Raw genomic sequence first — 12,646 nt, forward strand, 5'->3', positions numbered from 1 at the left:
ATGGAGAGTCTAGAGAGGGCGGGAGCGTTGCCGCTCTAGAGAGAGGGTGGAAGACTCTGGAACACGCCAGAGACTGGGCCGAGGCCTGTCTCCTCTCGTCACCCTCGCTTTTTTTTCCCGTTACTTGGGCTTGGGCCGCCACGGGGTCTCTCCGTTTAGGACTCCCGCCATTTGTGCCTCTTTGATCCTTTCCACGAATTACCATGTCGGCATCCCTAGGCACTTGAAGATAACCCATGTCGGCATCCACGGGTCTCATGGGAGGTGATGACACGGCCTAAATACCTGAAGGGTCTCGGATTTAGGGATTTGGAATTATTTAATCTTGCATTGTTGGCACCGCAAGCATGGAGGTTGCTTCAAGAACCAGCAACGCTTAGTGCAAGAATCCTTAAGGCCTCATATTTTCCACAAGGTTCAGTTCTGGAGGCTGAACTTGGTACTCAGCCGTCCCAAATATGAAGGGCTATTCTTGACGGTCGGGATATGCTCAAGCAAGGTTTAATACGCAGGATCGGTAACGGCCAAATCACAAGCATCTGGCATGATAACTGGATCCCCAAAGAAACACTCCTAGTTTACTTCAAGTGGCCCGCATGCAGTACGACATTTGTCCATCAAAGAAGGCGGGGGTGACTTTAGAAAGGGTTACCCCTTAATTCATAATTTCGGTCCAATTGACGCCAAAAACGTCAAGGAGGGGACAGCAGAAGAGTTAATTCGGCCGACCCATCTCAGGTTGCAAAACATACAAGACATTTCGGCTTTTTTATACCAGACATTTCGGTTTTCTTTTCTTTGTTGTTCTTTCGATTTCCTTTTTGTTATTTATTTTTCTTTACCTTTTTTTTCAAAAACCGCACTTTATCTAGAAAATGGTCACAAATTTGAAAAATATTTGCAATTTTGAAATATAAAGTTCTGCTTTCCAAAAATGCCCACAGTATTGAAAACTTCTTCACATTTCAATAAAAAATGTACTTAATTTCAGAAAAAAAATCATCTTTTCCAAATAAATGTTCATAGTTTTAAAAAATGATCAAAACTCAAATTTTGGTTACATTTAAAAAAAAATCAATTCCATAAAATGTTCATTTTTAGAAAAAAATGATTAAAAAAATAGTCACATTTTAAAACATTTGTTCGCTTTTCCAACCATGTTCCAATTTCTTGCCAAAATATGTTCCCATGTTTTCTAAAGTGTTTGCTACAATGCCTTATTCCAGCGTTGCAGTTGCTCAGTTGATCTCTACAGTACTCTGCCAAGCGCTACTATGCATTTCCCACTTGCTTCCTTGTGATACTAATGGGCCAGCCTACCCGGGGTCCCCTGTGCGAAAGGGAGACTACTTGTCACATGAGCGGTATATAGGAGCTCCCACATTCTTGTGTACACATTTTTTTTCTTGTATTTTTACCACCCTTCCAATTTTAGGGCCAGCTCCTATTCCCGTCAAATACAGCCTCCCCCTAACAAAACGCCTAGTATATGGTCTAGCCTATTCGTGTTTCCTCCAAATTGCCAATTTGGCGAAGGTTCTAGGACCTTCCCTGAAATGGTTTTTTGCTTGCTCTGCCCTTTCTGTCAATTTTATTTTTTTGTTACTTTTCATTTTCATTTCATGGACATTTTAGAAATAATAGTACCAGTTCCTAAATTTTGGGAACATTTTTTAAATTGTTGAAGTTTTTTCGAAATCCAGGAACATTTTCTGAAATCAAGAAAAAGAAAATTTATTAATAAACCTTTTCGAAAGACAAACCAATTTTTAAATTTATGAACATTATATAAAAAACATAAATAAAATTTTAAACACATGGTTAAAGAGATAAATTTTTTGATAAAATAACTTCTCTGAATTTCAATAAATATTCATGTTTTCCAATGAATGTTCATAGTTTTAAAAAATTATCAAAATTTCAATAAAAAATTGTATTCTGAAAAAAGTTCATTCAGAAAAAATGATCACATTTTAAAATTTTGTTCCCTTTTCCAGAAATGTTCCGACTTTTCTCAAAACAAATCTCAGATATTTTAAAATGTTTGCAACAATACATTTTCCAGTGTTGCAAAATTTCTTAGTACTCGGTCCAACCCTACATTCAATTTCCCGCTTGCTTCCGCGTTGTACTAATTGGTCCTTTTTTTTGTTTTTTCATGCAAAAATCATCAAAACCTATTAACTTGAAACTAATTTCGAATATCTTAATGTGAAAATTCAATATGAAAATGATTCGTATTTTGAACACACGGTTCAAGAGATAAAACATTAAAAAAAAGAATCTACGAAGAAAGAAAAACCTCCCAGGTTGCAATAAGTGGCGCACATGCAGTGGGACACTTGTCCACACGAGAGAAGGTGGTTGAAAGGGGTACCTGTTAATTCATGATGCCGGTCAAACTGACACCAAAAACCCATAGGAGGGGGTAGTGGACGAGTTAACCAGACCGACCCATTTTTAGGTAGCAAACACATACAAGACATTTTGGTGTTCTTATACCAGATTTTTCGGGTTTTTTTCGCTGTTGTTCTTTTGATTCCCTTTTTGTTATTTCCTTTTCTTTCCTGTTTTCCAAAAAATGACAGTTTTTTTAAAAAAAAGGGTTGCAAATTTGAAAAAAGTATTTGCGCTTTCAAATATAACGGTCTATTTTTTGGAAAAGGTTGGTACTTTGAATTTGGTTCATGTTTAATAAATCTTTCAAAATTTCAAAATATATTCATGTTTTCCAAAGAATGTTCAGAGTTTCAAAAAATGATAAAAAAATATCAAATTTCGTTTACATTTTAAAAAATGTTTGGATTCCAGAAATGTTCATTTCTTAGAGAAAATGATCAGAAAAATTGATCACATTTATTAAAATTTGTTCGCTCTTCCAACAATGTTCCAAAAAATTTAAAAAAATGTTCTCATTTTTTCTAAAATGTTTGGTACAATGCCTTGTGCCAGTGCTGCAGTTCTCGGTCAATCTCTGCAGTACTCGGTCTAGTGCTATTGTGCAATTCCCACTTTCTTCCATGTGCTACTAATCGGCCGACCCACTCGCACTCCCCACCCCCATGCGAAAGGGCAACTACTTGTTGCAATGAGCGGCATATAGGAGCTCCCTTGGACGTGTCTACACATTTGTTTATTTCTTTTTTACCACCCATCCAATTTATGGTCCATATCATATTCCCCGCATGGGTCGGGACTAACGATCAAACGCACCCTTCACCTAACAAAACGCTTAGTATATGGGCTAGCCTATTCGTGTTTCCTCCAAATTACCTGTTTCGACAAGGTTCTAGGACCTTCCCTGAAACGGTTAATGATTATTCTGGATTTTCTTTAGCTTTTATGTTTTTTTGTTTCTTTTCTGCTCCATTTCTTCTACATTTTCCTTCCTTTTTTAATTCAGGAAGATTTAAGACACAATAAGAACACATTTTAAATTTTGGGAACATTTTTTTAAACTGGTGAACATTTTCTAAAATCTAAAAACGTTTTCTGAAATCTAGAAATATGGGAACATTTTTTCAAATTCATTAAATTCAAAAATGTTTTTGAAATATGGGAATAATTTTCAAATTCATGAATAATTTTTGAACTTCGCAACATGTTTTACAAACTCGTGATAATTTTTTGAAATTCTTATTTTTTCTGAATTTTGGGATTTTTTTTCAAAAATTAGCTATGATTTTTTGTAAGAAGTATGGAAGATTTTTTCAAATTGATGAGCATTTTTTAAAAAATTGGGAACAGTTAATTAATGTTTCCTATTTTCATTCCCTTGGTTGCTTAGTTGTGCTCAATTTTGCCCCGCCCAGCTAATATTCCTCACTTTTTCCCTCCTCTACTAAGCTCAGCCTCAAAAATGCCCAAACGTGTGCTTGGCTTGGTTACTAACGTGTGGGACCCTTCAAATGCTGATAGGTGGGACCGGGTAGGAGACGGCTAGGTCATGTCTCTCTAAAAAAAGGGACCCCAAAATAGGTCTCGCTCTCTCTCATTTCGCAACATAAGAAAAAGCAATAGAAGAAAAACAATTCTACAGAGCTCAAAATGCAACGTGGATTTTTGAAGAATTATTTTAGAATATATGAAGATTTATGGAGTAAGAATGGGCAGGAGGGGACCCACCAGGGGCTCACACGCCTTGGTGGCACCCCACTCCAAATCTCAGAGGAAGGAGGGAGGAATGGGAAAAGGGGTGCCGATGAAGGAGAAGAGCAGCTTCTCGCTTCGCATAGTTTTTTTACTTATTATTTCTTGATGCCTCACATCTACGATCCTGACCCCCTTTTACATAAAATGCTCGCAGCATGCAGCCCAACTTTGACCTCCCACTCTATTGGGCCATGGGTTGTCATTATTTCTCCTCCTTCTAGCTGCTTCCTCTTAATGCCCTGTGGGTCTGCGTCTTCAAAAAGTTCACCTAGCGTCGGGGCCAACATATCAGGCGTGAACCCAAGCTCCTGGTTTTGTCTTTTTGGTTTTTGTATTTTTTCCTAATTTTGTTTTTTTTGTTTCTTGTTCTTTTAATTCCTGATTTCATGCAAAAAATTTCATCAAAATCTATTATCATGAAACTAGTTTCGAGTATCTTGATGTGACAAATTCAACATGAAAATAGTTCATGATTTGAACACGCGGTTCAAGAGATTAAACATTTTGAAAAAAATGAATCTATGAAAAAAGAAAAACCTCCAAGTTGCAACAAGTGGCGCACATGCAGTGCGACACTTGCCCATACTAGAGAAGGTCGTTGTGACTTTTGAGAGGGGTGCCCTATAATTTATTTTGGTTTTCCTATACCAGACTTTTTAGTTTTATTTCCTCTACTATTCTTCTGATTTCTTTTTTGTTATTTCTTTTTATTTCCTTTTTTAAAAATCACACTTTTCTCATGTTTTTATAAGTGTTCATAGTTTTCAAATTTGGTTCATATTTTAAAAAATGTTCCAAATTTCAGAAAATATTCATGTTTCCAAAGAATGTTCATAATTTCTAAAAATGGTCAAAATTTTCAAAAAAAAATTACATTTAAAAAAATGTTTGGATACCAAAAAATGTTAATAGTATTTTAAAATGGTCAAAATTTCAGATTTGGTTTACATTTTAAAAAAAGTTTGGATTCAAAAAAATGTTAGTTTCTTAGCAAAAATGATCAAAAATAAAAAGGATTGATCACATTTTAAAAAATTGTTCGCTTTTCCAACAATGTTGAGAATTGTTTCAAAATATGTTCACTGATTTTCTAAAATGTTTGTGGACATAAGCAATAGCAGAGGGGTGTTTGTAGTTTTGTACTCATTCGGGTGTTGATTCCTGCTCGCATGCAGCTCTTCTGAGCCTCTGACACACTCCCTCTCCCTCTTGTCTGTCACATGCAGCTCTCTTTGGCTCTCCCTACTCAAAACAATCCCGTCTCTCTCTCACAAAATAGAAGTTCTCTCCTGTAAAATTGATCTTCCTCTTTCACGGCTCGCTCTTTATTTTCTCTAAAAAAAAGCAGATTTCTCTCTCACACACACGCTTTCTCTCCGGATTATATCAAAATGATTCTTCTTTCTGTTTTTTCACAGTCTCTCTGTCCACACTTCTGTCAAGGTGCAGCATGCATTGGCCCAGCCTCTCCATCTCACGTCACATTCTGCAGCAGTAATCAACCATGGCTGGATCTAAATCAACTGTACTCATGTGAGAGAGGGAGGTGAAATGTGAGAGAAAGACCAGGGGATCACCCCATTTATTTTATGTACAACGCATCATGTGCGTCTAGTCTGGGTGGGGCGACGTGAAATGTTCATCCTCTGTTAATTACTGGCAAGAACTGCTCACATATATAGCACATGTCTCTACATAGAGTACTGCAGAATGAACGGATGTGGAGCTCGAGTTACAAAAAACTGCACTCTAGAAATATTTGTGATTGTGTTTTTTTAATTAGCCATCACCTCTAATCTATAGGGTAAAATTCCGATGTTGTAGTGCACAGTTTTGAGTGTAACTTTTGCATACGATATTGGATTGAGAATATACAAAGAGCAAAAATGTTTGTCTTGACGGGAGAAAGGATTTTCATGCAGAACACTTTTTCATCTAAGTCGATCTTAACCACGCTTTATTTTTCATGCCAAAATTTGATGCCAAACACAAATCTTCTACGTGTTTATCCTCTTTTGAAAGACTCTAAAGCAGCTAAAATCCCTCTTCTAAACTAAAACATAAGTGTGGTGAACTAACTTGTTGAATGAGAGCGAAGGAAATTAAAGACGTTGGTTTTATATACTCCCTCCGTTCTTAAATACTTGTCTTTCTAGGCATTTCAACAAGTGACTACATACGGAGCAAAATGAGTGAATCTACACTCTAAAATATGTCTACATACATCCGTATGTAGTAGTCATTTGAAATGTCTAAAAAGACAAGTATTTAGGAACGGAGGGAGTATACGACATGGGCCGCTTATATAGTTATATACACAATTAATACGTAGTGGAGATATCATATTTCGATCGTACGTGGCCATATACACGTAACATCTTCTCCATTTATTAGCTCACTCGCTACCGTCTACCCAAGCAACGCCTTGCGTATACAAGCACTAGGAGCTACCGATCACTCGCATTCAAGTACGTCCATGCCTGCCTGCCGCCGGCGCGGTACGTACGTACATGGAGGCTAGCAGGTCGTCGTCGTTGCTTCCGGCGGTTCTCCTCCTGGCCCTGGGCCTCCTCCTGAGCCGCCGCGCCGGCTCCAGCCCTCCGCCGGACGCGGTGACCTGCGCGCGCGGCACGTCCGACTGCACCCTCGCCAACGCCTACGGCTCCTTCCCGGACCGCACCGCCTGCCGCGCCGCCGACGCCGCGTTCCCGCGCACCGAGGCCGAGCTGGTGGCCGCCGTGGCGGCCGCCGCGGCCGCCAAGCGCAAGGTGAAGGCCGTCCCCAGGCACTCCCACAGCTTCCCCAAGCTGGCCTGCCCGGGCGGCCGCGACGGCACCGTCATCAGCACGGCGCGGCTCAACCGGACGGTGCGCGTCGACGCCGCCAGGGGGCTGATGACCGTGGAGGGCGGCATGGTGCTGCGCGACCTGATCCGCGACGCCGCCGCCGCGGGGCTCGCGCTGCCGCACTCACCCTACTGGTACGGCGTCTCCGTCGGGGGCCTGCTGGCCACGGGCGCGCACGGCAGCTCGCTGTGGGGGAAGGGCGGCGCCGTGCACGAGTACGTGGTCGGGATGAGGATCGTCACGCCGGCGCCGGCCAGCCAGGGGTTCGCCGTGGTCCGGGAGCTCGGCGCCGACCACCCCGACCTCGACGCCGCCAAGGTCTCCCTCGGCGTCCTTGGCGTCGTCTCGCAGGTACGTCCTACACGTGTGGTAGTTGCCAATGCGCATGCATGCCAATGTGCTGAAGTGAGTCTTGTGTCACTTGCTTGCCTACGAATGCGCATCCATCCATACATACATACGTACGCACATACATACATACATACATACATACGTACACATACACACACAACGGTGAACAGCGTACAATTTTTGTATATATCGCTTCGATGTACACAAAATCTTATGTGTATGTGTGTCATGCTTGCGCAGGTTACTCTGCAGTTGCAGCCGATGTTCAAGCGGTCCGTCACGTTCCTGGAGCGCGACGACTCTGACCTGGCGGCGCAGGTGGCCGTGTGGGGCCATCTGCACGAGTTCGGCGACATGACGTGGCTGCCGCGGCAGGGCAAGGTGATCTACCGCGAGGACGACCGTGTCGACGTCTCGACGCCCGGCGACGGCCTCAACGACTACCTCGGCTTCCGCTCCTTCCCAACCCTCGGGCTCGTCATCGCGAGAGTCGCGGAGGAGCACGTGGAGGAAAGCAACGACATGGCGCGGTGCCTGGCCGCGGGGGTGCTGCCGGCGTCGTTCCCCATGCAGGCATACGGCTTCACCAACGACGGCTCCTCCTTCACGGGGTACCCGGTGGTCGGGTACCAGCACCGCATCCAGGCGTCCGGCTCGTGCATCAATGCCAGGGACACCCTGGTTGTCCGCTCCTCGTGCCCGTGGGACCCACGTGTCCGGAGCCTCTTCTTCTACAACACCGGCTTTAGCGTCGCGCTCTCCAAGGCCCCGGCGCTGGTCGCCGACATGCAGCGGCTCCGCGACCTCGACCCGCGTGCCCTATGCGGCCTCGACGCCAAGATGGGCGTGCTCATCCGCTACGTCGGGGCCTCCTCCGCCTACCTCGGCAAGGCGGAGGAGTCGGTCAACTTCGACTTCACCTACTACCGGAGCTACACCCAGGGCAGGCCGCGCGCCCACTCCGATGTGATCGACGAGCTCGAGCAGATGGCTTTGCGCAAGTACGGCGCCGTCCCGCAGTGGGGCAAGAACCGCAACTTCGCCTTCGACGGCGCCGTCGCGAAGTACGCAAAGGCCGGCGAGTTCCTCAAAGTGAAGGAGAGGTACGACCCGGACGGGGTCTTCTCTAGCGAGTGGAGCGACCACGTGCTCGGCGTCGATGGGAGCCCCAACGTCGTCCACAAGGGTTGCGCCATTGAAGGGCTTTGCGTGTGCTCTGAGGACTCGCACTGCGCGCCGGAGCAAGGTTATTTCTGCCGGCCGGGGAAGGTGTACGCGGAGGCAAGGGTATGCTCATTCCGACCCACCTCCCACCGCGAGCACAACGATGAAATATGAATCTAGTCATGGATGGGTCAAGAAGTGGTGCGATCTAATGTTGAATTACTATGCTTTTGTAAGTGGTGTGTTGATTTACTTCATTCTCTTCCACATGGTTATCTAAATCATTTTCCCGAACGAGCTGCGTGGGCGAAAAGCTGCTGCTACGTGTGTTCGTGGTCGGGGTTAGGAATAAGAAAAAAAAAAGAGGGGATTTTTTCATTTGCGCCAGCTGAGTTGGCAGTGTAGAAGTCAAAACCGCCCGACTAACTCAAAACCAAAACCAGGGTTGAGTTGTGAACCTCAAGGTTAGTTGGAGGTGTATTTCAACCAGTTTCGGAGTTTGGGGTTGTAAATTAAACCGTGTGGTTAGTTCAGGGTTGAAATATGGACTTCTCTCTCCTCTGCCCAATATGGCCGACGGCACAATCCGCATCAATGGATGGATGGATGGGGTGCGGGGTTCCGGGCGCGGCGGGGGAACAATTGCTTGTCTATGGTTTATGTGCAAGTCAAACTTATGTATTTTTGAACAAAATTATAGAATAAAATACCAACATCTACAATACAAAATTAAATAAAATATAAAAATACTTTTGTGATGGATCTAATGATAAAAAATTGGCACAGTACATATTAATATATATTTCTAAAAAATTGATCAAACATGCATATGTTTGAATTTTGAAAATACTAACACACCTTATATTTTGGAATGAAGTAAGTAAGTAATAAGGGCATCTCCAACGCTGATTCTCCCTAAAATGGACACGGTATTTGTCCGTGGACCGGTCTGGATTGGTGTCCGGACATGGATACGGGAGCGCGGCATCCAACCATATACCCCAAGTGTTCGGTTTCATTAACTAAAAAAACAAGATTTCGCCAAATTCTTCTGCAAATTAACAACCTTTTGCCAACATGTTATAAAGAAACTTAATAAAAAAACCTTAGTAGTAAACAACTAATCACCTTGCTAATCATACACCTCCGCAAAAATGGGTTTGATCATTTTCAAACCTTACAGCAAATGCCCAAATCTATTTGCAAATCTTCCGTCATTCCGTCAAACGTGTGATAAAAACCTTAATAGAATTTGGCGAAGTACACCTCCCGCCAAATACCCAAATCTATCTGCAAAGCTTCCGCCGAATGCCCAAATACTAATCACCATTCATCTTTGAACATGCTAGCCTTCCGCCAATTAACAACTATAGCCAGCGGTTTTCCGCCGTCCGGACGAAGAGGGGGGTACGTGGCGGCTTTTGATTTATCATGAGGATGTCCGGACCCCCGCAGAGTCTCTCTTTGTTTGGTTTCGATGCGCGGGAAAACGGATATCCAGACCGCTCTGTGTACCGATGTGGTGCCGTGCTTGGTTGGTAAATTATGTCCGGACAGCGCGGTCCGGCCGGATGCGGGCGATTTGAGGGTCCGCTTTGGAGGTGTGACGAAAACACACAAGTTTGCATCGTGATTGTAGGAGAGCGCATTGCACACTGAGGGCATCTCCAGCCGCGCCCCAGGAAGGCCTCCCCAGGCGATTTTTTCGCGCCGGCGCCGAAAAAATGGCCCAGTCGCGCCCCCAAGAGCCCGATTTTCACCGGTTCGGACCTTTTTTCCGCCCGGCGGTCACAGACCGAACCCGACGCGCTGGGAAGCCGTTGGGGGCTCCGGCGCTAGGAAAAAGCACGCCTGGCCCACACCGACAGGGGAAAAGTCAAGGTTTTCTTCCCCCGACTCGCCTCGCACCCCCCGCGCCCTCGGCCACCACTAGCTACATCCCGGCGACGGCCGCCGGTCTACTCCGCTAGATAGCCATTCCCCGCCGGAAAATAGCAGCGCTTCGCCGCGGCAGCCCCTCCCGCAGCCAGCTGGTCATTTCCGGCCGCCGTCTCCGGCCGCGGAGGCGCGGTTTAACAGCGGGTACACGCCCACCGAGCGCAAGGTGTTCGACGTTTTGACTGTCTCGGCGATGGACTCGGATGAGGAGGAAGAGCTCGCCGCGTTGCTGGAGGAGGAAGCCAATGCAACAAGGGGTACTATCTAGCTGACGGCATCTATCCGAGATGGTCGACATTTGTAAAGACGATCTCAAACCCTGTGGCAGGAGGCAAGAACGCCTGGTTTGCGAAGGTTCAAGAGGCTTGCAGGAAGGATGTCGAGCGGGCATTTGGTGTGCTCCAATCTCGATTCGCTGTTGTTCGGTACCCCGCTCAGACCTGGTCGAAAGATCAAATGTGGGATATCATGACTTGCTGTGTCATCTTGCACAACATGATCATCGAGAGCGAGCAAGAAGACCCAGTGTTTGACACTGAACCATACTACAGGCAGGGTCCTCTAGCCGAAGTTGATCACCAGCTACCGGCAACTTGGACTGCCTATCTCAGTATGCGTCAGGAGATCCGAAACCCACAGGTGCATCATTAACTGCAGAAAGATCTAATTGAGCACCTAGGAGGCTCAAGGGGACGCCGCGTGATGAAATACGAGTTTTTATTTGTTGAACTATATAATTTGTATTGAACTATTTGTTGTTGTAGTATTTTGTTGAAGTATTTGATTTTTCTGAGATGAAATATGTGAAAAGGAATAATTGTGTTGATAATTGAACGCCGAGACACGGCGAAACCACGCCGATTATGAGCCTATTTTTGCCCATATGGGCCGTTTATTCGCCGAAATTGGGCTGCAAAGCGGGCCAATTTTGACGCCTGGGGGCGAGCTGAAGGCGACGACTGGGCGCAAAACCGCCCCAGCGTCGAGTGTATCGCCGGCTCGCCCCAGAGGGGGCTTTGTATGCATCCTGGGGGGCCAACGGCTGGAGATGCCCTGAGGAGTGAGGCCAAGACGTGGCAAGAAGCTTCTCTCTCGTGCTCTCAACCCCCACAGCACACCACAGTTGGAGATCGCCCGCCCGCACTTGACAGCCAGAGTCCCAGATCTCTCGCCGGATGCCGGACATGGAGGAGTCCACGCAGCCGAAGCCCGCCGACCCGGAGCTCCCCAACGGCGCCGGGGCCCCGGACCACCCGGAACCGGAGCCGCCGTCGCCCGCTGCCGCCGCGCCGGCGGCAGAGGAGGAGGTGGCGGCGAGATCGGAGCCGTCCAAGGGCGCGGGGACGAACGCGGACGGCTGGCGCCCCTACACCATGGGGGAGCTGCTCGGGGAGGCCGCCGAGGCCGCCGCCGCCGGGAGATCCGACTTCGCCGCCGACGGGAATGGGCCCGGATCCGCCACCCCCGAGCGCTCCAGGTCACTGCCCGCTCCCTCCCTCCCTCCCTCCCTCCCTGCCCGCGCCGGGCCGCCCGGATCTCCATCGCCCCAACCAACGACCTCTACTTTAGCAGTCTTGTGCCGCTTGGTTGCGCTTAGTTGCAGATCTCTGATGTAGTTTGCGCGCAATTGCGCTGCTCCTGCTTAGCTCTGTATCTGTACGGTGCTCGTTGCTGCTGCGCTGAACCTGAATTGCTTGCTTGCTTGCTGCTTCCAGTTGCGCATATGGGTTGCTTGACTTGTTAGATGTCTCAGGCTGGATCCCTCATGTCATTTTGCAGCACGGTTTAATTGACTAGATGTGTTGATTCATGTCCCGTGAAGCTTGGAATGAAATGTGCTGTGTGCTGCTGCTTCAGATGGCTGCTGCTAGTAGGCATGGAATACAGGTCTATGATTTTATTGTAGGTAGCAACCCAATGTCCAGGGCGTGCACGCTTAAGTATGTCAAGTACCGGCCGACATACATTGCGCTGTTTGAGCTGTGTGGGTGTGGTGGAGGCGATGACGTCTGGCAAGTAAGGAGTGCCCTGATGGGCCTAGCTGAGAGCTTGTTCGGGGGACAGCTGCGCCCCGACTTGACACCACTGGAGGCAATGACGGTCGACGACCATAGGCGGCGGCGGCGAGGCATCGGAGCTGGAGGAGAAGGTGCCAGTGTTGGGAGAGGAGGGGTGGCGAAGCGTTGGTGGGCAGT

At 46.6% G+C, this 12,646-nt stretch overlaps 2 protein-coding genes across 2 annotated transcripts in view; both read left to right on the plus strand.

Moving 5' to 3' along the window:
• Positions 1 to 6,662: 6,662 nt before the first annotated feature.
• LOC119294357 (probable L-gulonolactone oxidase 4) lies at positions 6,663 to 8,807 on the plus strand. The gene is made up of 2 exons (XM_037572559.1): positions 6,663 to 7,349; positions 7,590 to 8,807. The coding sequence occupies exons 1-2, from the start codon at positions 6,663 to 6,665 to the stop codon at positions 8,685 to 8,687; spliced, it is 1,785 nt and encodes a 594-aa protein (XP_037428456.1). The 3' UTR covers positions 8,688 to 8,807.
• Positions 8,808 to 11,504: 2,697 nt separating this feature from the next.
• LOC119292370 (protein HLB1-like) overlaps positions 11,505 to 12,646 on the plus strand; it is a 6,966-nt gene continuing 5,824 nt past the window's right edge. The window contains exon 1 of the mRNA XM_037571227.1: positions 11,505 to 11,928. Within this exon, the coding sequence (XP_037427124.1) occupies positions 11,627 to 11,928 (302 nt within the window). The 5' untranslated portion in view covers positions 11,505 to 11,626. The remainder of the gene's footprint in view (positions 11,929 to 12,646) is intronic.

This window comes from Triticum dicoccoides, chromosome 4B, assembly GCF_002162155.2.
Source record: "Triticum dicoccoides isolate Atlit2015 ecotype Zavitan chromosome 4B, WEW_v2.0, whole genome shotgun sequence".
In the NCBI taxonomy this organism is placed as follows: Eukaryota; Viridiplantae; Streptophyta; class Magnoliopsida; order Poales; family Poaceae; genus Triticum; species Triticum dicoccoides.